The sequence below is a fragment of the Aphelocoma coerulescens genome, chromosome 12 (genome assembly GCF_041296385.1).
Source record: "Aphelocoma coerulescens isolate FSJ_1873_10779 chromosome 12, UR_Acoe_1.0, whole genome shotgun sequence".
In the NCBI taxonomy this organism is placed as follows: domain Eukaryota; kingdom Metazoa; phylum Chordata; class Aves; order Passeriformes; family Corvidae; genus Aphelocoma; species Aphelocoma coerulescens.
In genome coordinates, this window is record NC_091026.1 from 8,671,143 (window position 1) to 8,697,080 (window position 25,938).

A 25,938-nucleotide genomic window follows, 5' to 3' on the forward strand; every position below is an offset into this window, starting at 1 on the left:
TATTTTACAAAGATGCTCTTAAATAATAAATAGTACTTACTGCTCAGATCTGTTCTTTTTGATATCAGCTGCTCAACCTATCAAAAATGTACACTAAGACACAGGTCACAAAAGCACATTGATTTTAACACATTGGAATAGTTGTGATATTAAATTTCACACACAGAAAATGTGGAAGTGGTTTACCTGGTGAAGCCTGAGATGTGCAAGAACATTTTAGCTTTGAACAATAGTTTTGAATACTGATTTTCTTAGATATTTTAAATAACAGATAATAATGCACCTTTGGTAGTGATTTTAAAACGAGGAAAAAAGCTCATGCTTTGACCTACTTAATAAAAAACATTGACTCATCCATTTGTAATCTCAAATACTACTTCTCTTTTATACTAGGCCTGTGCATTTTGGCCCTAAAAGGAGATTGTGGAAAATTCCATTTATTTTCCAGAAGCGTAAAACAAATCTAACACAACAGAATCGGGCTCAGAAAGGATTTAAGTTCCTATAGGGAGTTTACTTAATGGGATTTTCTTGCTAAAGGCAAAGTAACTCCAAGACTGGGTGCATGTTTCATTTGCCAGGGCCCTATCCTGCAGACAGGAGCTCGTCACAAATGGGTAACTGGGGATGGGGTGGCCACTCAGCTGAGCAAGACTGAACATTTCATATCTTGAGAGAAACAAAAATACTGAGAAAAAAAACAATGACTGATTTTCAGCTGCAGTGCTGACTTCCTGAATGTGAACATAATCTTTTATTGTCCTACGATCGTGAACTGGCATAAACGCATTAAGAAAGAAAAACAGCCCCTGTGACTGTGGCTGCAAAAAGCAGGTACATGTAGCAGTGAGCTATCACACACCTACTCTTTTCCCATGCTTTCTGCAGAACATGTTTATTTATACTGTGAATCAATGCACCCTACCATAAAATATCCCATCACTAGCAAAACACAAAGAAGCTACAAAATGCATTTTTTTTCATATCTGTATTTGACTGCTTTCCTGGAAAAATCAAAAACATCTTTATGAAAGATGAAAATAAAAAAATCTGAAGGCCAACTTAAGAGCTATATTTCAATCTAAAAATCAAATATTCCAAATGATATAACGTTTCACCTTCTGAAGAATATCAAGCTTGATTTAAAGCTTTTACCATAAATTATTTCTTCATTTCTAATTACTGCAAGTTAATGCAATAAATGCCATCAATATACATCACTATAAAAGTATCCCCCCTGATATACATGAACTCTGGTCACATCTGAAAGAGAAATCCCTGGCTGATGGCCAACAAGAGGACCCAGACTTTTCTGCTGTTTGACAAAGGTACAGCTGCATTAATGCTGGGGAGGATGTGAACAGAGTCCTGTGTTATGTTTCTGTAAAAAATATCACCATTCATGAATATTGTAAAAGGCTGAGATGAGAGAGATAATTCACAGCCTTACTTTGACTATGCAGCCTAAAAATATTCCTGTATCGTTTCAATTATGTTCTGAAGAAAAAACGGCAATAATACTGGTTAATTTTTAGTCATTACCTCGTCCCACTTGTGTATCTCAGAGACACGCTGAATTCTTTACAGGGAGAACAACTGCTCATTCAAAAGAAATGTTTGCTCATTTCCACCCAACAGCCACAGAGGATCCTGTGGTCCATGGGAAAAACAAGATCTGATAGTAAGGCTTAAATGCCCCAACATCACAGCACCAGAAGAAGCCAAGCCTCGGGGCAAAAACCTCACAACACTCATGCTCAAGGAAAGACAAGTCTGCTTCATTTTGTTTTCAAACTAGAACCTAAGGCTGGGAAATCCACTTAGGTTAGCAAGACTGTATACTTGCTGGTTAGACAGAAAAAAAAGGGTTTTCACATAGAAATCAAACAAGGGATTTCTTAGCTGTTAAAAATCCACCCAAACAACACTTTCAGCTCAGCCATAGAGAACCTACTAACACCCTCAAAATCCATTCAAGTGCAATCACACCATGTTCTTGATAAAGGAAATGGGTGAGTTCTGAAAGCCCTTTCTGTTTGGATTCATCTCATCTGGCTCTTTCTGAAGGTAAACTTGAGTTCCTGTGGAGCTGTGATTCACTAACAGACATTCAGAGAGAACAGGACTGAACAAAGAGGATAACAGTACTTAAAACAAGTAACATCTGGAGGCAATTCACTCCTATACACGATTTTAAACTACACTGCTGGTTCCTTATCCTTCATTTGCAACTTCATATTTTTCTGCATTACAGTTTGTATTTCGCCTGAAAAGGCAAAAAACGTACGTTTGTCACTAAAATGTCATATAGGATCATCATTATAGTCCATTTAGAGACTGTGTTGGAAAGTAAAACATTCCTGCATACCTTTTCAAGAGAGCTGTGTGATACTTTCACACCTTGCTCTCAAGGATATGGCACTAAGCCAGACAGTCAAGGAAAGAAATCTGCTTTGATTAAATGTGATCAGTTATAGAGGAGTAACTTTCAGCATAATGTTTCACTGAGCAAGACTGTTCTTGCTCAAAGGGTTTTACACTGAACGACAAGAACCACTCCTGCAATCTCTATGCAGACAGACCAGAACATCTTATCTTGAGATTGTAACAGGCCTGTTACCACCAGAGCTAATAAACTAAACTTTTCCAAGAGAATGCAGCTATGCCCATAACTTATCTTCAGCATGCAGTAACTGCCTCTCCAGGAAAGTCAAATTATACCACAATTTTCTGTCTCCATTAGTTCTGCCCTCCAGCATGCCTAAAGGATTGGAGACTGTCATGGCAAATTCCATTTAGCTACTTTGTCACACAGAGGTCAATAACTTGGACATAAAAATCTCACCAAAGGTTAAATTCTGCAGCATCCTCGGGCCTTGCTCAGAACACAAGCATTTTATGACGGCATAACTACACCATGGACAACAGAAATTCTCCCACACTTCGAGCATTGTCAATTGAATAAAGAACAGAATATTAAGAAGTGGGGGGAAAGTCAGAAATTCATAGAATAATACCATCATTAAGGCTGCAAAATACCTCCAAGATACCCAACCTTTGACTGATCACCACCATGTCAATTAACCACAGCACTCAGTGCCACATCCAGCTGTTTCTTGAACTCTTGCAGGGATGGTGACTCCACCCCATCCCTGGGCAGCCCATTCCAATGCCTGATCCCCCTTTCAGTGAAGAAATTCTTCCTGATGTCTAATCTGAACCTCCCTTGATGCAGCTTGAGGCCATTTCATCTTGTGCTGCCATCTCCTCTTGTCCTCGTCATGTTATCAATAGCAAAACCGTTCATGGGAAGTTGCACTATTTATATCAAGCCTGAGGGATAAAGCTTCAACTTTTTAAACCTTTTGCCATTTCTAGAGATTTTTACTTAGAATTTTTTTTTTAAATCCCAAATCATGATACTTTATCTCTTTTTCCTTTGGGTGTTGTTTTAAAGACAAGCATCCAGTGAAACCTGGGAGACAGAATTTATAATCTGTTAGATTACCAAGACCAATAAGAATAATAAATGCAACAAAATATTTAAGATACTCACAGATGAAACATCTGTAGTGCATGTAGTATCATTATGTGATATATAGATACAAGTCATCAAGATCAAACTATGGAGCTTTTAGATTTACAAATACATTTTTGCTTGTAAGACTTTCACCTGCATTACTAGCAGATTGTACACCACAGGGGCCCAAATAAATAGTGATTTCACCTCCATTTCACCACATTTCCATCTGCACAGTAATTCCTATTAAGTTGCATAAATAACTCTAAGAGCAACTATCAGCCCCTGGAGCTTAGAAAACTATTTTCTCCTCGTATATAACAAAGTGCTCTTCACAATTTTCTTATTCAGCTTTAACAAATTTTTTTTAGATCTCAAATATAATTATCAGAGTATTTTAAATATTTATTAGTTTCGTTTCCCTTTTCTTAATAAAACTCATTAGAACTTTTCCTTGTGGCCACAAATCCCCTGAGCACCATAAGCATTTTGTGTTACTCCATGACAGTGAAGCTACCAAATGAAGCCCTGAAATGCTTTCAAGTTTAGAAGTTTATTCATATCATAAACACTAGACTGGTTTCCCCTTTGTTCTGAATGAAAGTGAAATAAATATGAACAAGGCAGTTGTATGCCAACAAAGGCCAGTTTACAAGTACAAGGAGAGCTAGATTTAACAACAAACAGTTTCAGGATATTTCATTTAACACTGACAAATTTATTTCGGAAAAAAACAGGAGAGTTTTTGAAGGCAATTTATAAATAGATGCTGAAGTCAACAAATACTGACCTCTACCATGTGACTTGTGTGATCCTGACCTTTGTTGCACAGTGAGGTCAGAAGGCTACCAAGATAGTTTTATCTTCAAGAAGGATGTAAATAATTTACATAATGACTAATACTGTTAATAAAAACCAAGTTATATCTCCTGAGCAGAAGATTTTGTACTACAAATTTGGCTTAAGAAGTTTCTTTACAACATAAAACATTTGAAGCTGGTGCCAAATTTTACATCTAATGTTTCTAACACTTTTCATTGGTCTGTGGGATGATACTTCAGCAATACATTGAAAAGGTGTTTCTACTCTGAAACCAGACACACCTGTCAACATATGTGGGTTTCTATGCAAAAGAATGACTTCCTATTAAGTAAGCAAACCCGCATACTTTCACTGAAGGGACATTTAACCTGAGATGCAAAAGCAAAATGTTTTCAGTTAGTTATTATTCACAGCTGGGTTCCCGTGGGAACATTCACTGTTGCCATAGTAATTACTATAGAAACCCTGAATGCAAGGGAGTCAAACCTGTTGAAACTGTGGTACCATTAAAGCTCCATTCAAAATTAGCACTCAGGACAGAAAATGTTCACTTACATCTACTTTTGCCAGCAACAAGTTAGGTTTTCTAGTCTCTTCAATATCAATACACTAACTACATTAATTTCAGCCCAAGACCATTTTACAAAAGAAACATGAAACCGTGTTAAAATAATTTTCTTACAAGTACAGAATCCTTTATTTTAAACTAACATCATACCAGTGATGGCTCTGAAAGGGTTCATATGTGTTGTCCCAGGTCAAAGAACATTCATCAAAAAGTTCATTTATCAGTAGGAGATATCTGGAGCTAGGTTTTTTCCAAAATGCATATATATGTATATATAAAAAATAAAATTTATTTCTATGGATACATATTCACACTCCTATACTTTTTCTTTCCTCCTTGATTACTATCCCTGCAAAATCAAGCATTAACACATGAAGTGAGGCAGGAAATGGGATTTTACTGTAAAGTAGACCAGTGATGAGCCACCAATGGAGGAAATTAGTACCTGCACATCTGCACACACAGTTTTGTTCTTTATTTTCATCAGGTTTTTGGTTTTTTCCAGACACTCTCCACTATTAGGTTTCTTCAGAAACTTTTAATGCCATGCCTTTAAATTAGAACACATTTATCTTTGTCCTTACTCTTGCTGATAGCTAATGTATTCGGGTTTCAGCGAGGTACATTAGACACACACACTGCAATATTCCATTATAAAAACTGAAAAGCTCCCTACTCACAAACACAGGAGAACAGGCTTTTTCAGTCTCTATACAGAAAGCACTGGAACACAAGGACAATATTCTCAGTCACTACAGCAGCTGAAGTAAGAGTCAAACCACAAGGGAAGAAATCAAACAACAGATGTTGATTTGATCAATGATGATGCAGAAGCATTTAATGTTTCCTTTATGGTCACAGATACCAGAACTACTGTTGCTAGCCATAGGTGAGTGATCCTACTCCTAAATATGTAAAGTGCATTTCTGGAGCCAAGCTGTTGGATTTTTTCCAGTCACTTATACTGTATCTCTTGATTAATAAAACACTATCTGTGCTTTCAGGACAGCATTTTTCATTTCCAAATGTGCCAAAAACGCTGTTCTGTGATTCTATGAACTGATGTGAGAGAGTTCACTTCATCTGATACTCTCCCCACCTCCAACTGAAGAGTGGTCACACATCAAGGATTTCAGGCTGCTGCAAGATTCACTAACAATATTATCTAAGAGCCCTACAAGCAAATCTCCCAACCCCAACAACTTCAAACCGAGAAAGAAGAGATACACAGCGATTTGATGAGTCAATCACTCAGAAAAGTGGCACAGTAATGAAGAACAAGCTTGCAAGTCTGATGTTCCAGTATGGGCTGTTTGCTCAGGGTAAAGATTGAAGATAAAAGCTGCTTTCTCGCTTCCAAGAGACTGAAGCGGCACCAGAACGAGGTGAAGCCGCACTCGCATCCTATGCATGGCATGGGGTGAGCTGTGACCTCGTGATTTCAGCCAGAACTAAAGATCAGGGGTTTAGCGCCGAGCACACACGGTGAGAGCACAGCCTCCGCTCGCTGCTGCACACACAGTCTCTGCTGAGGCAGCTGAGCAAGGTCCTTCCAGTGGCAGCAGCCCCCAGGCTGTGTCCCACACCTCAGCACTCACCATCTCTGTGCTCCCCTGCCATGACAGGGATGTGGTCAGCTCAGGGCAACACTTGTGCTGCTGTTCTTTACCAAGGATGTGAGTGGCCACGCTCTCTGGGGCCCTCTCTAACCATGCTTGTACTAACTGGGATCTCTCACCTCAACCCACACACAATTATGTTAAAACTGGAGGTCATATGGTCTGGTATTTTTCATATCTACTAAAAAACGAAACTAGGCAATGAGTTCAAAAGTTGCTGGCAAGACCAACAGCACAGTCATATGTCATTTCCTGGGGAAACCAGGCTCTCTTCAAACCACACACACACACCTTTTGCAAGTCTGACTTGCTGAGGTACCTTGAAAAGCAAAAAAAATGGTTCCAGAACTCCAAGCTGCCATGTCCCTTGGTGTCCTACTGAGGAAGATAAAAGTTGGGGTGTTATTTGGTTGGATCTTTAAACTCAAAACGTGTCGTAACTTTTATTCTTAAAGTAAATCTATGGAATGGGGAAAAAAGGCCTGTTCTTTAAATTGTCATAATGAATCAACCTCCCTACGTGGAGAAAAATGAAATTTTTTTTTTCTCCAAGTTCATAGAATCAGATTACTCTTCTCAAGAGAGAAATATTTTAAATTACTAACAAGTGAAAAATATTAAATGCTAATCCTTATCTACAAAGACAAACATTAACACTGTGTCTGATATGTAAACAAGCTTTAAGATGATCACTAAATTCAATTGGGAAAAAAAAACGCAAAAAAGAAGCATCACAGTATTTTTAAGTTATCTTTAAATGGAAACCTGATCAGAACAGTTACATCTTTGCTTTAATGGAATATAAACAGAGTTGCAGTACACTTGTAATGGAGTTCTACTGTGAGCAAAAGCCTCAGCTAACAAAAAAACCCCTTGCCCTATAGTGCATTTGAGATGTAACTGATTGCTAAAAGGCTATTAAGGCATTAAATTACCATAGCAGACATTTATTGTAAGCATGCTCTGATATCAGGAGTGTCAATCTTTGCACACCAATTACAACGCCTAATAGACATTAACACATAATAAAAAGGTGTGTGTTTCTACATTTTTACAACTGCTTCACACAAAAAAACCTTTCTGTTCTTACAGAAATCTCAAAACATGTAGGAAGTTTAAAGAATCTGAAAATTTAGATATTTCACTTTCAAATAAATACAGGCACTTGAATAACTGAGCTTGTTTTCCTACACAGGTTAGCACTGTAAACAAAAGGAATTCACACGCTTTGTTTAAGTTTCCACTTGATTAAGTCTGGGACAAAGCAAGACAACAGTCATCCATACTGATCCCAAATCTTGCTCTGCAGCACCACAGTGTTGTTTACCTGAGCAATTTCTAAACTGCTGGGCTAGGCTGAGAAAACAGGTCAGCATTTCCTCAGGGAAAACACAGCTTGTTGCTTCACCAGACTACAAACTGTCCTCACCTAGTCACCCAGCCGATGCAAAATCCTAAATCAACCGTGACCTGATGATGGATTAGACAGTTTTGGGGGCTACCAATATGTTGGCAAGAGAGTCACAGATTCCTTACTGGGCAAAAAATATTATTTTAATCACCAATTAAAACAGTTTGACTAGAAATGGGTAAGGAAACAATACTCAGAAACCTTGATGGAATTTAACATGAGACCATTTCCTTTAAATAAGGACACCAGAGATTCAGAATCCAGAAATTTTTTTTGCCAGTTCTAGAATCGTTGGTCAATCTTCCAACCTGCCCATTGTGACAATTATGTGTTTCTGTAGGTAGAAGTCAGTTGCTGAAAGGCCTGAGGCAGGAGCACGGTAAGAGAAAATCACGATCACATCCTACCTGCACTGTTTATGAGAAAAACAAACAGCTGAACATTCATGGCCTGTGTTCCTCAGGGAGGCAGGGACGGCTGCTTCAGTTTCATGAAATTACACATTAGTAGAGGAACACAGTAAGAAAACACTATTCTGTTTATGACTACAAACTTAGCACATACAGTTTTTTATTTAATTAAGTGCACAGAGTCAGGGGACACTTCACTGTTGTCTCCTTGCAAACAGGCTGTTTAGGAGCTGCAAAAGAAACCTGCTTCACCTGACAAGAGAAAGCTCTGAAAAGCACACCTACAGACCTGAAGGACACTGCTGGTCAGAAAAGTCCAGCCTTACCCATCCTGCACACACAGTGAGCAAAATCAAACGCATATAACCTTCAGAGAGATAATTAAGACATGATTCCGGTGCTAAAGAATGTACCTTTTCAATACCTTGATACAGATAACTAAAAAACTACCATGAAGCCAAGTCTTGTAACATTAATTAAGTCCTTCAAAACAAAAGACAAACACCAGCAAGTGGGAGAAGTCTGGCTACGGCTGAAATGGAATTGAAACATGGCATGTTTAATAAGGGAAACAACCGCGGCGTGGGCAGGTGCCGCGGCCAGGAGCGCCCTCCGCGGGGCACAGCGCGGACCCGCCGCGGAGTTAGGGCGGACAGCAGCGCCCTGACGGCTGCGACTCCCAAAGCTCAGCTGCCTCCCTGCTCCAGCACACGGAGAATGAAAAGATCGCACTCTAGCAGAGTGAAGGGCAACAGTTGGAGGAGTTTATTAAAATTTTGTTATTTCAGGAATAATAAACCAGCAGATTATTAAATAAATTTCACAGGTTTATGATAAACTAATTTAACCCTCTAAATCTATATTTCCTCCCTGCTTTCTTCTTCATTTGTATGGAGATTGGTGGATATTTCCAACAGGTTTCTGTTTTGTTATGCAGTGCCCCCACAGCACTGCACAGGGCAGGAAGATGAAAGAGCTCTTTGGGTCAGTTGCTAGTTTAGATAAAGAAGGATATCTGGGGGAAGAAAAAAAACCTCCAAACTTATGAAATCTGATGGATGGGACACAAGAGGTGCTATATACCAGGGTAGTTACAATAAAAGCATATCATGACTTTCCCTGCCTGCACTTTGATACAAATCCCTAACTGATTTGTAGTTGACTTAGCATGACTCCCTCCCTGCACTGAGTTAGAGAAACAGCAGATCTGAGTGGGAGGGAAATGTGCCTAAGCATGCCCAGGTACAACCTGCCAGATCTAGCTCTGCTGTAGTAATAAATAATGGATTATAAAGTGTCAGATGTGAATGTACCTAATGAAATTGCAGAGAGACCTCAGTTTTTAAAAATCTGAGTGCAACTTCTCTCTTTTATTTATTTATCTAGTCATATACCACTTGATTTTAATCTGTGGAATAAAAACTCATTATATAGCTTTCAAAATAGAGTCATATTTATCTTACTGTTCTCTACAGAGTGGGGCTGGGGAAACCCCAAGAGAGAAAAACAGAGCTCCTCCTTTTTGGTGCAATTTGCAACAATAAACGAGTCTTTGAAACAAAATCTTCTCTACACTCAGAAGCATAGTAGTAATTGAATTCCCTTTTTTAAAAACAACTTTAGAATCCATTTCTTAAAATGAAGACTTAACTGGAGAGCTCATAAACTACAGTCAGCTCCTGGCCTTCACCACCAGGTACAAAGCCCGACAAAGAAGGTGACAACAAACCACATCTATTCCTAGCAATACATTAGATTAATTTTTAATTCATGCTTCTTACAATAATAATTAAGCTCAAAGTCAGGGAAGAAAAACATGATTTTTTCATACTAACTAACATAAGAGGATATTCTGACATATTTGCAGGTATTTTTTAGTCACACATCTTTAGTGAGTTTCTGTTCATAATGACCTTAATATTCATATCCCTATTCACACAGGTTTTCTCTTTCCACATCAAAAGAAATAAGTCTGCTGAGGAATTTCCTTGTGTAGTTTTAAGGCAATAGAACGACAATCTAATACAGAAAAGCCATCTTTTGTGTCCCAGAAATTTGCAGGTGACCAAATGGATTCAGCTGAAAGATACACATTCAAATCACTGTCTCTGACACCTACCTGTTGAAATTTTCAGGGCCCACAGGAAAATGCAGTTAATTTAACCAGTTCATACATCCTCCAGCCTTCCCTCCCCCTCAAAGGAAAGACCAAATTATGAATCAGCCTTCTGTTTCTGATCTTTTGTTTCCAACTACTGCAATGTATAAATATTTCCAAAGAAATACCGTTTGTGTTCGTTAAAAACTTTTATCACCAGCTCCCTCTACAGCCAGAGAATTAACTAAGCATATCTAAGAACTTTTTTTTGGGGGGAAGGGAGGGAAGGAGAAGTCTTCCTATCAGTATCAGAGTATTAACTAGAAACTCAACAGTAATATGGGCTGAACACGCATATAAAATAATAACAGACTGTTTATAAGAACAGATTCTGGGATCTTAGTGAAAAGAAATAATGACCAAGGACAAGAATCTTTAAAAAGAGAAGCAGGGTAAGCATACAGGAAACAGATGGTTACCAGTGGTAGATCACTGGGGTTTGGGGGTTTTTTTACATTAAAAAAAAGTCTCACTTCATTTAGACACATGCACATACACCCACACAGAGAATCAAGATGTTTCAAAGTGATTAGCAGAAACTCACACTCACTGTCCCCTGCTCTGCCAGTGAGGAGCTGCACAAGAAACTGGGATGGAAATGGCCAGGGCAGCTGAGCCGAGCTGGCCACAGGGATATTCCATAAGTCAGGAGGTCATGCCCAGTATGAGAGGGAGCCAGAGGGGGTCGATTGTTGAATGGGGACGGGCATTGGTCAATACCTGGTGAGCAACCCTACTGTGCATTGGTTGTTTCTCTGTCCCTTTCATTGCCATTACTACTACTGCTGGGAAAATCGTTAATTGTAACAAATAGCCTTTAAATCTTGTGAATTCCTTTCGCTTTAACTAAAGCAGGACAGTGCTTAGTCCTGTATTAATGTGTGCAAGTGGTTACTGCAGCCTTAAAGTCCCTGGGCCTGAGCAACACTGATAAGAAGCTGTGTCTTGGCCAGACCACATCAGCTGGGGTGCATTCAAAGAGAAGAAACTTTGGTTTTGGAGGCCTGTGACCAAAAAAGGACGATTTAAGGAATGGAATGTTCCCCAAATGACCACCAGAGACCCTCAAAAGACCCCTACTCTAATGTAAATAAACTCCAAGAAGCGATTTGAATATGCAAAAGAATTTGTGTGAATGTTTAGCATGTATGCATGAGTTTTGGGAAATGTAATGAATATGTATAAGTACATAGATTTAAACTGGTCTGTTATGTAGTGGGTTAGGCGGAAATATCCCCCTCATGCCTGGCACCTAAAATAAAAGTGATGCCTCTTTCTAATACTGAAATTACAGTGCTAGAGAGTTTTATTCCCAACTTTGGTGACACTATCATTGTCATTAGTTAGGGGTTAAGCCACGGCAACCATGAAGGAGAGAAGGCAGCATTTTCCTTTACTTGGCTTGTTAACATGTTTCGTAATTTTCAATTAGAAATTTTTACTATTCTGCAATTTTTTGTGGATTTTTTTCAGAAGATAATAGAGAAGGAAAAGAAAATACAGCAAGATGCTGCATATCTGAATGAGAAAATAAGGCTCTACAGCATGAATAAGAACTAAGCTAACAAATTTCATCCTTGTTCTAAACTACGAAAACTCATTTACTCGATGTTTGCAAGACAGCACTTAAGGAGATGTATCTATCCCCTATAATCATAATTTCAACTTACAAATGACCAAAACCTGAGTTAGGGATGGTGAGGCCTCCTTCCATAGTGTATTAGTTATTAACATTGGTGATCCAAGCCTAATCACCTGTATTATTTATCACCCTGACAGCATGCACTTCTCTAATCCACAGAGGGGAAGAATGAAAATAAGTTTAAAAAATTTAACATATCAAGATATGAAAGCCTGGTTACTTATGTAAAGCTGTACAGATTCAGCTTCTCAGTATCAGTGATTCCTATTCCAGCCAAGAGAGTTACTCACACAGTCCAAAGTGACATTTTTAAAATAAATTTATTTTCTAGATTTCACCAGGATAGCCCATATGGAAGAATACAATAATATATTTCTATAAAACAAATGGACTGACAGATTTTTACACTCCTTTCCTACATCAAAGTAACTAAAAGTTATAGTGTTAAAACATGCTTCATTGCTTTAATAAATAAATGTATTTCACTCCCTCTATACACTCCCTGTGAACACTCAGTTGATTTGTCAGAGTACAAAAGCCATGTCACCAGCCCATGCACTAATACACGTTCATAAACAAAATACCATTGAGAGCAGCCTAAAGATGGCATTATCTTTTACTTGGATAAAAATTTCTTGATATTCAGCTGGATCCAATCAGATATTTCAGAAATGTTTGCTGTATCTCGCTCCCTCAGCTAACAGCTATAGTAAAGAGACCTGTAACTCTGAAAAAGCAGGTAGAGCCCATCAGAGTCATAACCAAGAAGGCAGCAGATGCTTTAAGAGGCACACCATCAACAAAAATTATTTGCAGTACGACCTAGAGACAATGTAATAACATGTACAAGATGCAGATCACAGCTTTATCCAGGAATCTAGTGAGTGATGATCTTTCACCAAAAAAAGAAAAAATGAACCCCCTGCAAAAAACCACCAAGTATTACCTACAAGCAGCAGCCTTAGATTCGTAAGGTAGTTTTTAAACAAGCAATCAGTAACTCACCTCTGCTGCTATTTCTTTATGCGATCCCAGAAAAAAGCCAAGGGCGGGGTGGGAAGAGGGAAGGAGAACAGCCAGACACGAGAGAGGGAACGGACACAGCCGAACCAAGGCTGCCACCTCGTGGGCTCGGGCCGGGGGCAGCCCCAGCGCTTTTCTTTCTCAAGGCAGCAATCAAGAAGTTTTTGATCCCATCCAGGATGAGGAAATGCAATCCATACTTAGTTTTGTAAGACATGATGATTGAACATATGTTTAAACTTGTACTTGCCTCTGGGGCATATTTTCTTCAGCTACAAAGCCCATTTCAAGTGTGCATGAGGCAAAGTCAGCAGCTGGTGAGTGCACTTACTTTAACCATTTCAGCACATTCTCATCTCTCACTGTTTGTGGGTGTGCTACAAGCCTCATGAGTCACCCTCTCCATGCCCTACGTCATTCCCCTGGATCTTCATCCACTTCCTTTAAGGGACTGGTCTCAGGCTGCAAGTCCCAATGCAAGTGATTCCCGTGTAACAATTTTCAATTCTACTACTCCTTTTATGGGCAGAGAAGTACTTTAAATAAACTAAGAAAGTTAGGTAAGAGAGAAGTGATTTTATATATTTATAATAAATACTTATCCGCTTTATTAAGAGTAGTTGGTCATAATTATTATGTTATGCTGACTATCCTGAATATTCTTCAGCTTTCCAAAAGCATTTTCTCTCTTTGTAATAAGACATTACTAGAAAGCAACTATTCAAGGCCTCTTGCAGAAAAGATTAATTTTATCCAGCTATCTAAAGTGTTAATCTGTAATTTACGGGGCTTCCTTTTTGTACACATTGTAACCTTGCATTCCCCAAACATGTATGTGCCTTTTGTAATCAAACATCTGCAGTTAAACTGCACTAAACTAGAGCCAGTTTAATTCAGTTCTCCAGGATGACTCATTTCTACTGATTAAACAAGGATATAGGAGAAACAGGGAAAGTTGTGAAACTTGTTTCTCTTCTTACAGTAATTCCAGACCATAATTCTTCCTTCATCAACTAGCAGCTGGCAAAATGTGCAACAGAGTCAAGATGATTTATTGTCACGAAACCTTACTTCCCACACAATCTAAGAGTCAGCTTGTGCACTTGTCTGTCTCTGAGGTGCAGAATGCAGCAATTTAGCTACTCCATTCTGATCCTGACTGAGGAAGAAGGGCTGTGATTAAAACCACAGGCATTAAGGTAAAATCTATGTGTATCTACTATTATGTGGTATCTACACAGTTCCTCAAAGTGAAGATGCACATTTTCAGCTGCTCACCACTGCTTTCCTATCTTGCTTTTACTCATGGGGGTTTCTTAGTCATGAGGATGTCAGTTCAAGTATTATTGTCGTCTCAGTTGACCCTATTATTTCTATTTCGTTCTTAAACAGATGAATTTATATATTAAAAAAAAACCACTTCAAATAGAGGTTTGTACAATACTCCAGAATAACTACTTTTTCTATACCAAAGAGTTTCCAGACGTGCACACTAAGATATGACAGTAAGCTGTTCTCTTTCAATGTATGCAATCACAGAGCTGGGTTTAAAATTAGTTTTTGCAATATCTAAATTCAGTATCTAAGCATGTCTTCTTTCTCACTACACAGACTAGAGTTTCAATAGCTTCCCTTCCCCACAAAGTCACTAGTCTCAGATCAGAAAGGAAAGCTGAAACAAACAATCTGTTACAGCTTAAGAAAAAAAAATATATTAAGAAGTTTCTGTCCTCAAATTTAGTTTAAGCCAAGTCATAAGTACAGAGTCAGAATGCACTGGAGTCCACACATAACATTGTGTGTTTGGTTAGTTTTAAGATTTATAGATTTATTTATTCATAACATGGACAGTTTTCAGAGAAATTTGGTCTAAAAGTGATGAAAACTTTGTCACAAAAATAGCAGAACACTGCATACTTCATAAGGAACATGGCAGAGTATTTGGAGACAGAAATGCCAAGGCACCACAAACTGTCATGAGACACCCAGAACCCCAAATTATTAGTTTTAAAAGGATTAAATGCATCCTGACTTAATCCTAGGCAAGATGATGGAGGAGTGACTAGCAAGGTTTCATCCAGCCTAGAGGAAGCACATTATAAAATCCACACACAGTAATAAAACCTGGAAAATTTCCAATTCTCCTGCACATTTGTTTTGAAAAACAATGTGCCAGCCAGCTAGTTCACAGAAATCATGGATTAATTGACAAAGTTCCCATTTGCTCCCTTATCTTTAGTTCCTTTCTTGCAATTTTCAACTTTAGGAAAGTGAGAATCTGCCAGATCAGGAGCTTCTACAATTTCAAGGCTCTCAAGCCTTGATTTGCTCAACACTCTTCCACACCAGCTCAGACAGCTGATACTGTTGATGTTACAACCATCCACCAAGTTCCTCACCCTTCCTGCTTATCAAGAGCACCTTAATTTGGTTCACACAAACTGCCATGATACTCTGTAATTTTCAGACATTCACAGCAGTCACACTTCTGCTACTACCATCATTCTTCTGCTGCTGTAATCTTGATTATGTATGTTGGGGGGGAGGAAAAGCAACAGAATCAAGTGAAGCATTGCAAGTTGGAGAATTCAATTATTTTCTTCATCTGGTAGAGGCACCAAACTATGCAGATATGAAACACTCATGAACTAGAATGGCAGAGTTGGTAAATGGCTGTACAAGGTAACTGGGGTTCAGTCAATTATTTACTCCCCCCTCTGTTTCTAGGGGCCTTATGCAACATCAAAGCCTTTTACGTGCATCATAATTGATGTTTAAATGCTAGATAAGGTCTTGCTCATGGCTTTGCTCTGTGGAGTCTTTTGATTTAATTGAATATTTTACATTGTCACTATATACATTTAACAGTAGACATTTCTAATCTTGGTATGACTAACACCAGTCCTTACAAATACTCACATTTCCATGAAAATAAACCCAGAACCATCAGAATGTAAATAAGTTCCAAGAATCAGACAATGAATAAACAGCAATAAATGAACAATGCAATAAGGCAGTGCACCATTGCACTTTATTAGGCTCAGAAAAATAATGTTCAGTCAGCTCTAGTACTCACAGAACCCCAGAATAAAAACCAGTATTTTAGAAACCCAACCAGACATGCATCACACTGCTATTGATAAAGTCCTCCCTGGGCCTCCTTTTCTCCAGGTTAAGCAATCTCAATTCCCTCAGCTGCTCCTCATCAGGCTTGTGCTCCAGCCCCTTCCCCAGCTCCATTGCCCTTCTCTGGACACACTCCAGCACCTCAGTGTCTTTTGTGGAGTGAGGGGCCCAAAACTGAACCCAGGATTTGAGCTGTGGCATCATCAGTGCCCAGTACAGGGGAACAGTCACTGCCCTGGTCCTGCTGGCCACACTATTGCTGATACAGCCAGGATGCCACTGGGCTTCTTGGCCACCTGGGCACACATTCAGCTGCTGTCAACCAGCACCCCCAGATCTCTTCCTGCCAGGCAGCTTTCCAGCCATTCTGGCACCAGCCTGGAGATGCAGGGGGTTGGTGTGACCCAAAGGCAGGATCTGCCTTTACCTTGTTGAACCTCACACCACCGGCCTTGGCCCACTGATCCAGCCCACCCAGATCCCTCTGCAGAGCCCTCCTACCCTCCAGCAGATCAAGGCTCCCACCCAACTTGGAGTCATCTGCAAACTGACTGAGGGTGCCCTCAATCCCCTCATGCAGGTCATTGATAAAGACATTAAACAGAAATTTTCCCAGATCAATACCACAAGCAGGATACAAAAAACAGCAAAAGATACCAAACAAAAAAAAGGATTTGTGTCAACTTCCCACCCCTTGGTAGATTTGGGAAGGAGGGAAGCCCACAGTTCTTCCTTGTCCTGCCTTTTCATCCAAAGACTTTGTTGAGAATGTTCCAGAATACATGTTTAAAAGAAACTACTTTCAGGGACTATAATGCCGTTATTTTAATATTACATAAAAACCAAAGCAAAAAAAAAAAAAAGATTTCCTGACAAGCATGCAACAGGAAACAGAACATTCATTTGCTAATTTCTTTAATTCTTCAGCTTTTCAAGAGTATTTCTCAGACTACAAAAACAACAGTAAGGTTGCTTTTTGTCCATATGGGCGTCACGCTTCCTGTCATTAATTTATTGGTTGTTTGCCGTATGGTAAATAAATAATGTAAAAAATCTCTAGCAAACAACAGCAAGTAAAAACCAGCAGGCTCTCAATAAAAGGCTCTCATTAACCCAGGTGGAATAGTATCAAAGCCTTTTCAACACCCTGTTCCTTTCATGAAAACACAAACCAGGTGCTAAAAATGGTCTGTGGCAATTTTCACCAAAAAATTGTTATGAAGTGTAAGCACTTGTCCACAACCACCATTTAACAGTGCAATTGTTTTTTTCCTCCAGTACAGAGTAAATTCTTTTTCTATACACAAAATAGAAACTACTGACTTTGTAATGTCTCCCAGGGCAGGAATCTCAGGAGCCTCATAGCACTGAAGGTGCTGATACCAGCATAGCAGCAGCACTGGGAGATTAAAACATTTGCCATATGTGAAAGATTCCCTGAGCACAACTGCTGCACTGCTGAAGTGAGCAGGAGTTTTTCCATTGCCCATCCCCCATGACACCCTGTACCATGTCATTTGCTAAAAACTCAAAACCAAAATAAAAAATTATTTCCCTTTTTCTTTCTCTGTTATTAAATAATACAGACTTAAATTTATCTGTTATAACAAATAATTGTTTTACTTAATTTTCAAACTACATCTCCCAGTATTGCTGTCTACTAATGTCTCAGAAAATGAGAAGCAAAGCTTACCAAATTTTTTCTTTTTCCATTCCTCCTCTGGCACACTGGTTTATTACAGCAGGGCTACTCATGGTAAGGGCTGAGCTTTCAGAATTCATATTTTTTCTACAAAAGAATAACATCAAAAAACAAGAAAAATGCTATTTAAGTAAAGATTGTGGTTACTAATTAAGTAGAAAACTGAAACTTTAAGACAAGAACTTTTAAAAACCAAATGCAGTATGTTTTACTCATTTAAGTAAATGTCCTACATCAATGGGATTAATTGGATGAATACACTGAGAAAGATTTGGCAGTTTTATGGACTTGCTAGTTATGCCAAAGCCAACACTGATTGTCTTCTGTTTACTCTTCTGAACACATGCCAAGAGAGTTGATGTCAGCAAGCCTGTAGCCAGGGCTGTGCATCACAGCAGTTCTGTTAACTCAGAGCAGCAGCCACAGCCAGCACTGCTGTGGAAGGATCCACACACACAATGTAGGGAAGGAAAGTTCAATTTCTAACATGTAGAGATTTACAGAAGCTTTTTAGCATATTTTAATAACTTAAGATCATACTTTGCCAATTTGCAGAAAATAACAATTCATTCATGGTTGAAGTCCCACTCTAAAACAGCACAGACATATTCCAGTGCTGGCAATAGCAATTCCCAAGTTACACCACTTACAAAAGGTCTATATGGTCAAATAAGTTTCCAGTAAATTACTTGCATGGCAAGAACAAATGAAGACTCTACATAATGCAAGTTAATTCCACCATGAAACAGTAATTATTTTTTGGTAACAGGATCCACAATGTTAACCTGAAACTTGTGAGTCCTACAGCTTACCTCCCCACTCCTGCTTTCTTTTAAAGGAGGGGGGAGGATATTTTTAGCCATCAGTCATCTTATTCAACTTGATTTGACACCTGGTTTCTATTATGATCAGTACAAGACCTAATGGATTAACAGAAGTCAGGCTCAACTGTACGTTAATTAATACCTTCTAGTATACAACCAGAAAATAGACTGTGCTTGTCAAAATAATAATCCCATAGTTTTTCAAGAAGGTACAAAGAACCATTGAAAAGCTGGTTTAACCTGTGTGAAACCTGGGCCAAAATATGACTTGACAGATTTCAGGGACAGCATGAAAAACTGAGTGCAGGGCACGTGTCCCGTCACTGGCAGGTAGATAAGGCCAACCTGCACAAAATAAATGCTCTGAAGAGAATGCCCATCTTGGTTTCCAAATTCTGCCCATGCAGGAGTGGATAAACAGCCCTGGCAAAGCCCTGTTTATCAGACAGAAGTCCCAGGACCAGCAACCAAACTTTGGTCCTTATTGACATTAATGTCATGTTTTTGCCTGTCCCTTGCTGTGAACAGAGCACTGACCCTTCAGAGCAAACAGGACAGATTTGCAAGAATAGGTCCTTAATCTTGAATTTTTTTAACATCCCTCATAATAGAGAGGGATACAAGTGTATTTCTGGGCAAATTTATTTCTTGACATCTTATTTTAAGGATCAAAAAAACTATTCTGAACAGGAAAACAACAAGAGCTTCACCTCTGTGAGGGCAGGAACAGAGACTCAGCCATCTGACCTCTTTTTGGATCAGTGCCTGGCCTCAAATTTACTCCTGATTCTCAAGTGGATCATTTTGGAAGAAACAAAAAGTAAGAAAAAACAAACAAAAACACCACAAAGAAAAAAAAACAGCAAAACCAAACAAACACAAACCAAAAACTCAAACCAAATCAACAGCACAAAAACCCCACCAAACAAATCCACACAAAAAAACCCAGTAATTCTAAAACTGGCTGAGCAGCAACATGTGTTGAAAACTAAATTATTACTTGCTTCTCTAGTCTATAATAACACAGGAAGAGGAGAGTTTTTCTTAAATATATTTTAAAGCAACACTGCAAGAGTCCATACTTAACATCTTCTGCAAAGCACCCATTTTTGAGGAAGCAATTTCCTAACCTGGGGAAAGCCCAGATTCTTCAGTGATCACACAAGTTATGGGAGCAAGAGTTTTACCTCCTCTTACAGTCACCCGTACCAGTAAGATCAAAGGTTCAGGGAAAGGTTGGAAGCAGTCCATTACTTCTCAAAGTTGGAAGGTCAAAGATTCAGATTACAAAACCACAAGGTTGCCATTCCAGAAAAAAAGGTACAACTTCCACTGTTCACCTGTGAGCTGGTACTAGAGCAGCACAACTGCTCAACATATGACTAAAAAAAAAAAAAAATGAAGTTGTTTTCAGCACTCTCCTCCCCACCTGTGGAAATATCCAAGCCATACATATCTCTGCACTGAGACTTCCACACTCAAACTAGAGCAAAAGCAGAGGCCAGAAGTGATAAAAGTTATTGTGTTATTCTTTTCTATGAACAATTGATGATAAAGGTTGACATAGATCTTACAGAAAATAAATGAAATATGGCATTAACCCAATTTATGTTCTCAGATGCTCTGCAAAAGAAAACCACATGAAGTAATACAGAGAGGAATACATCTTGTCAAACCTCTCAACTCCCTCACATTCCCAGCCTGATATCTGAGAACAACAGTAGCATGCTGTGCACCCTGAGTGACTTTTGTCTGTATCAGCCTATATCAGCTGTCTACATCAGCTTCTTTCCAATCACACTCCTTGGTTACTGTTTGTGGAGATGGAGGGCACTGCCAAGGTTTGGAGGCCACATCAGGATTGCCATTCAGCAGCTCTCCTCAGCCACACTCTGGAGGTTGGACAGCAGTGAGTCAGACAAGCTTTGGGGACACACTTTTGTCACACTATTCCTGTCAACAGGTCTACACGAGTCTTTGTTCATGCTCTACCAGGAGCAACAGGTAATTAAACAGTTGATCCCCACAACATTGACAAATTTTATGGCCTTGTCAAAATGCCAAAAGTTTTTTAGTTTCTAAATGGCAAATGGAAAACTGGTGTCTGTCAACACTTTACAAAGCCATGGATACCAAATACCACTATTACTTACTTGAAAGTCGTTTCAGTGAAAAATTCTCAGCTTGTGGATTCCCTACTCATGTGCCACAGAGTTCCCATAAGACGCTTTCTTGAGAATAAAATATTATTATTTACTTAAATATGTACAAGGGGGATTTATCTTTTCAAGCATTAAGAATATTTTACATATTTACATACATATTAAGAATATTTACATATTTTACATATTTCCAGCAAACAGAAACTGCTTCAGTAAGTCTAAAATAAAACTGAATTTTTTTTTTTGTGGAAAGAAAGTTGTAAGGCTTATAGTCTCTAAAAAATATTGTTCATATTCAAAGTAAGCCACACAAAATGAAAGTTAAAACTAGCAAAGGAAAACTTTGTTTATGTTTTGAAAAAAAAAAAAAAATATATATATACACACAATCAGAATACTACCACTATCCTCAGAAATCAGCCTCCAGTAACAACAACATCTTAGAAAATTAAATGCAATTCAAGAAGCAAAAGAACGATGTTCAGAAAAAAATGTGCTGCTCACAGGTGCCTCTTTCTGTATCACCATCCAACTCTTGTTTGGACTTGAACTTTATGGCATAGGCAAGATTCATGATGAAACTTGAAGGAGGAAAATAAATCTATCATCTTCCCTCTTAACAACCTGAAGCCAGATGCCAAGACAAGTCAATGAATATTAAGAGACTGCTCAGACGCATTCTGTTCCTGAGCCTCTGTACACTGAACCTTGCCTGGTCCAGATAAGGGACACGCACTTGAATTAGGTGTTGTCCTGGAGATCGTGCTGTGCTGTAACTGCAGGAAGTGGGCAAAAAGCTACTGCAGAACAAAAACATAGGAAAACAATGCCAAAGAGTTTATTTATAGCAACTATGTTTAACACTACTGTCTCTGTCTTACTGAGGAAACTTGAAGAAACATTCTTGCTGGCTTTGAGGAGACATCTAAAATTCAGAATACTTAATCTTCTATGACCAAGTATACGTTGCTTAACACAAGAGTCCCCAGAGGGAAACATGCACCCCAAAATTCTTTTATGTTACCTCTTCTATGCTTCCATTAAAAACACTAACTCTGTCTGAAGCCTTATCAGTCCATCTGCCTTAGAGCAAATTCTTACACCACATAATGGCACAGAAAAGTCTAGCAGTGGTAAGCTACTAGCGCAAATACCAACAAGTGTGCTATATTTAAGTATATTTTATTCATTTGTATTTCATTTTGGGAGTTATGCAATGGCCCTTAAGTGGACAAAAGCAAAGCAGGGGGAAAGGCTCTAGTATAGCACAGCACTCAAGCCCCTGAACACCTGCACAGAACAGCACTGCAGGATCGTTTGAACACAAAGACATAAGAGGGTTCAAGGAAAGTATTGAAGTCACAATACCCCACAGGCTCAAACCTAACTTATATCTGGAAGAATAGGGTAAGTATTAGCCAATCATGTTAAAACTGATTCCCTACACAAAGCCCATTTTCTCCTCCTCCTCTTTTTTCCCCCCTCTCCTTGTGTTACAGTGTAGATACACTTTGATCCTCAGGCTAAAAATATTTTTTGCCTTTCCCTCCACACCCTATTTGTATCTCTAGACAAGATATTCACAGTAGCCATAGTTAAAAAATAACAAATCATTCAACAGCTGTTCACTATAGTTAAAGCAAAAATAATTAATAGCTTCTGATGAAACATGTTCCCACAGTTCCTCACCCTCACTAAAATGCTTTGCATTGTTGAAATAGTATCTTGTTAAACTTAGTTGATAAGAGAACTGCGAGGGAAAAAAAAATCTTTTCTGAACTCTAAGAACCCTCAATGCAGAAACTATTATTTTTTTTAATGAAAAAAGAAGGCAGTAGCATCACTTTGTAACGGGCAATAATGTGCATCTACTACAAAGAAATTGATGTGTTAGCCACTGTCATTCTCTGAAGCCAATGTCTTTGCGCTCACAAAGCCTGAAGAGCTGATTACCAGTTAGCAGGTGTAGTGTAACATCTCCAAAGAGGCCATCCCCATTCCCTCACTAAATGCCTGAAATCTGCCATTTCAGGTGAATGAACACACTTACCCTTGCATTGCTTTCTGAAAAGTCAGGTTTCCACACCCGAAGTCAGCAAACACAAGTATCTCCCATCTCAATAGCACTCAGCGCCCAGCCAGCTGCCGCCTTAGGCAAACACTTTGTTCAAGGGCACATTTAAACTTTAAACCAAACTTCACTACTTAACTGCATAACGACAAATTCTAAAAACAATCTTTTCTTCAAAGTGTTTCTCTGAGGCTTTCAGATATGGCAGCTGCAAAACATCTTTATGCCACTATAGCACACTTCGGTGAAACCAGAGTGAAAACTCAAGAAGCTCTTGAACAATATTTCACAGTAGCAGCCAGTGCTGAGAATTCCACTTTGGATGACCACTTCAATTCAAATCATCCACCCAGCACACCATAAACTTGGTTTCACACACGCCATGGTTATTTCAAGTTTTGACCTCAATGAACACATGTGGCATACCATTACTTACCCTCTTGGAGTCTTTAAAAATGCACCTGATGCCCTAAGGAATGATGTTTTGGAGCACCTTTTCAAATACCTGTTTTTGAGAGTTTTTATTCCTGTTCTGAAGGCATTGCATTAAAAATATTTGCCTTCTCTCCTCTTCAGAAGTGCAGTTAAATTTTATATAGGTACTTTCTACAAGCATATACACAAAGATATTTGGAGGCAGCAGTTCAGAGAACCACAGATGCTGCATATTTTGGTGAATCTGTCAGAACTCTTCAAGGTGACAGAGAAGAAGCTTTAAAGTAATGGAATGATCCTGCCTCACAGCAAGTGTTGAGTTTGGCACCCTCTCCCAGAGACACACACTTGCTATAGACAGCAAGACAGTCTATCCAGCATATATAAAAGACAATATTTAGTTTTGAAATAGCATAAATGATGTACTTATTCTCAGCACGAAGTACATTAAAAGGTAGAAGACAATTATTAAATAAATAAATAGATAAAAGTTCATTCCAGGCTGAGACCAGAAGACTGACATGAAAGAGTGCTCCATGCTGGAGAAATACAGCCCAGTATGAGACAACACTGTCAATAGAACCACTCCTCCAGTTAACTGAGCCTTAGCTCTTTTCCCTAAAAAATACCAAAAGAAATGGCAACCAATTACATTAGAATCCATCCAACATTACCATCATTGAAAGCCCCCAGAGAAGTTTCCCAGCATCGAAGAGAGGACAGGGTTACATCTCAGCTTTCAGATCCATTTAAATACATTTACATGGTAGGACAGCAACATCAGGGACACCACAGGCAGGTACATGCACACGTTCTACTCCCAAAATACAAACACAGATTTTCCTAAGCAGGTTATGGCTCAGGAAAGGACAAGAAAGGACTGACACTGCTGGTTTAGTCTGTCCTGCACACCAGCATATTATATAATACTGTCCATTACTGCCATAAATACAGGAGAGCAAGGACTCATCCACACTCTTCAATCTGCCAAGTTATCAGGAGCTGCCAGTGGTTTCAAGTCAAACTTTAGCAGTGCAGGGCACAACAGGGAATGTTTGTGAGCTTTGTTGTCACTTTTAGGGATGGTAGTTGATTACCATATCGATAAAAAAATAATGCTTCGGTACTCTTGCATCTTAAAACATGCAACCAAATCTCTCATCTGATTAGGACAAAACCTAATGTTATGAAACACTTGCAAAGACTTCAACAAAACATTTTAAAGAGGTTTAAAATGCAGAAGATACACACAAAAGCAGAATTCTGTTTAAGCAGAATACAGAGAACAGCAAGTACTATACGCTATTCAATACACAAAGATATCAAGAACTTTTTTTGCCACTGATGTTGAAATTACTTATGTCACCCTGAGACAAATCTGTCTCTCTCTGGACTAAAAGATCCAGATGTTCCTATTTCAAGTCTCTGGCTTCAGCACTAGACAGCAAAGAAAACAACCTGTCCCTTCTATCAGCAGGCAGTTCTCCAGCACTGCCCATTTCTCTACCCTTTACCCCTCTCCAAGTTTTTCTTTCTTTTCAGCTAAGCAAGCAAACAAAACACAACAGTATAATAATGCAGCTTCCACTGGAGACTTAATGCTAGCCTTTAGCCAGTTTGACATGCAAAAGGTTATCTGACTTTTATCATAAACTATGATTTCAAATGCAAATACAACTACTTTTAAGCTAAACATACTGCATTGTGCTTTGCAGTTGACACTATGCAGGAAAACAATGTTGAGAGGTTCTTTCCAAAGAATATGAGTATTTATGTTCCCAATTTAGTGACTCATACAACCAGCAATTTGAGATTTATTTAACTCTATCCTCCTCAAACTTCTGTATTTGAAAGCAAGCACTAAGTTTCTATTCAAAATTGTAACACTAAAACACAAAGATTTTTTTCTATTATTTTTTAAATCTAGGTTTTACCTAGAGGAAAACTATTTCCAGAAATATCTTTTTGCTGTTTCTGTAAAGAATATTAAAAGGGCTATACAAAGCTAAGTCAATTTAAGGAACAATTAACTAAACAAAAAAGACATTTTTTGAAATTAAATCTCTTTCACAGTAAAGACAGACTCTGAAAAAAAAGAAAAATGAGATACAGCAGGCATGCCCAGTGTAAAATTAATGCAACCACTGTCCTTTTTCTTCATATTCTTCTCATCCTTTCAGCATATCCCTGCTTCCCTTTTGTTTATCTTCAACAAAAATACATTAAGCACAAATGAAAACCAAGACAAAGATCACCACAGCTGAGACAAATACAACACACATTTTTCCCTTTATCAGAATCATCACTGCCAGGAAACGGCAGGTTAAAATTTTATCTACCTGGAAGGGTGTCATATTTTTTGCCTAAAATTAAAATGATGATCCTTTCAGCCTACTGTCTTAATAATCATGATTATTTCATTCAGGATTATTGCACAGTTTAATA

At 38.6% G+C, this 25,938-nt stretch overlaps 1 protein-coding gene across 8 annotated transcripts in view; it reads right to left on the reverse strand.

The window, feature by feature from the left end:
• Window positions 1–25,938, reverse strand: part of ARHGEF3 (Rho guanine nucleotide exchange factor 3) — a 110,449-nt gene that overhangs the window by 79,517 nt on the left and 4,994 nt on the right. For 5 of the 8 annotated variants that reach the window (XM_069027691.1, XM_069027685.1, XM_069027683.1 and 2 more), the window contains exon 2: window positions 17,993–18,088. The exons of 2 other annotated variants lie outside the window; for them this stretch is intronic. In XM_069027691.1, coding sequence (XP_068883792.1) covers window positions 17,993–18,081 — 89 coding nt within the window. In that variant the 5' untranslated portion in view covers window positions 18,082–18,088. Of the gene's footprint in view, window positions 1–17,992; window positions 18,124–25,938 lie in introns of all 8 variants that reach the window. One more of the 8 variants, XM_069027688.1, reaches the window with a different exon arrangement.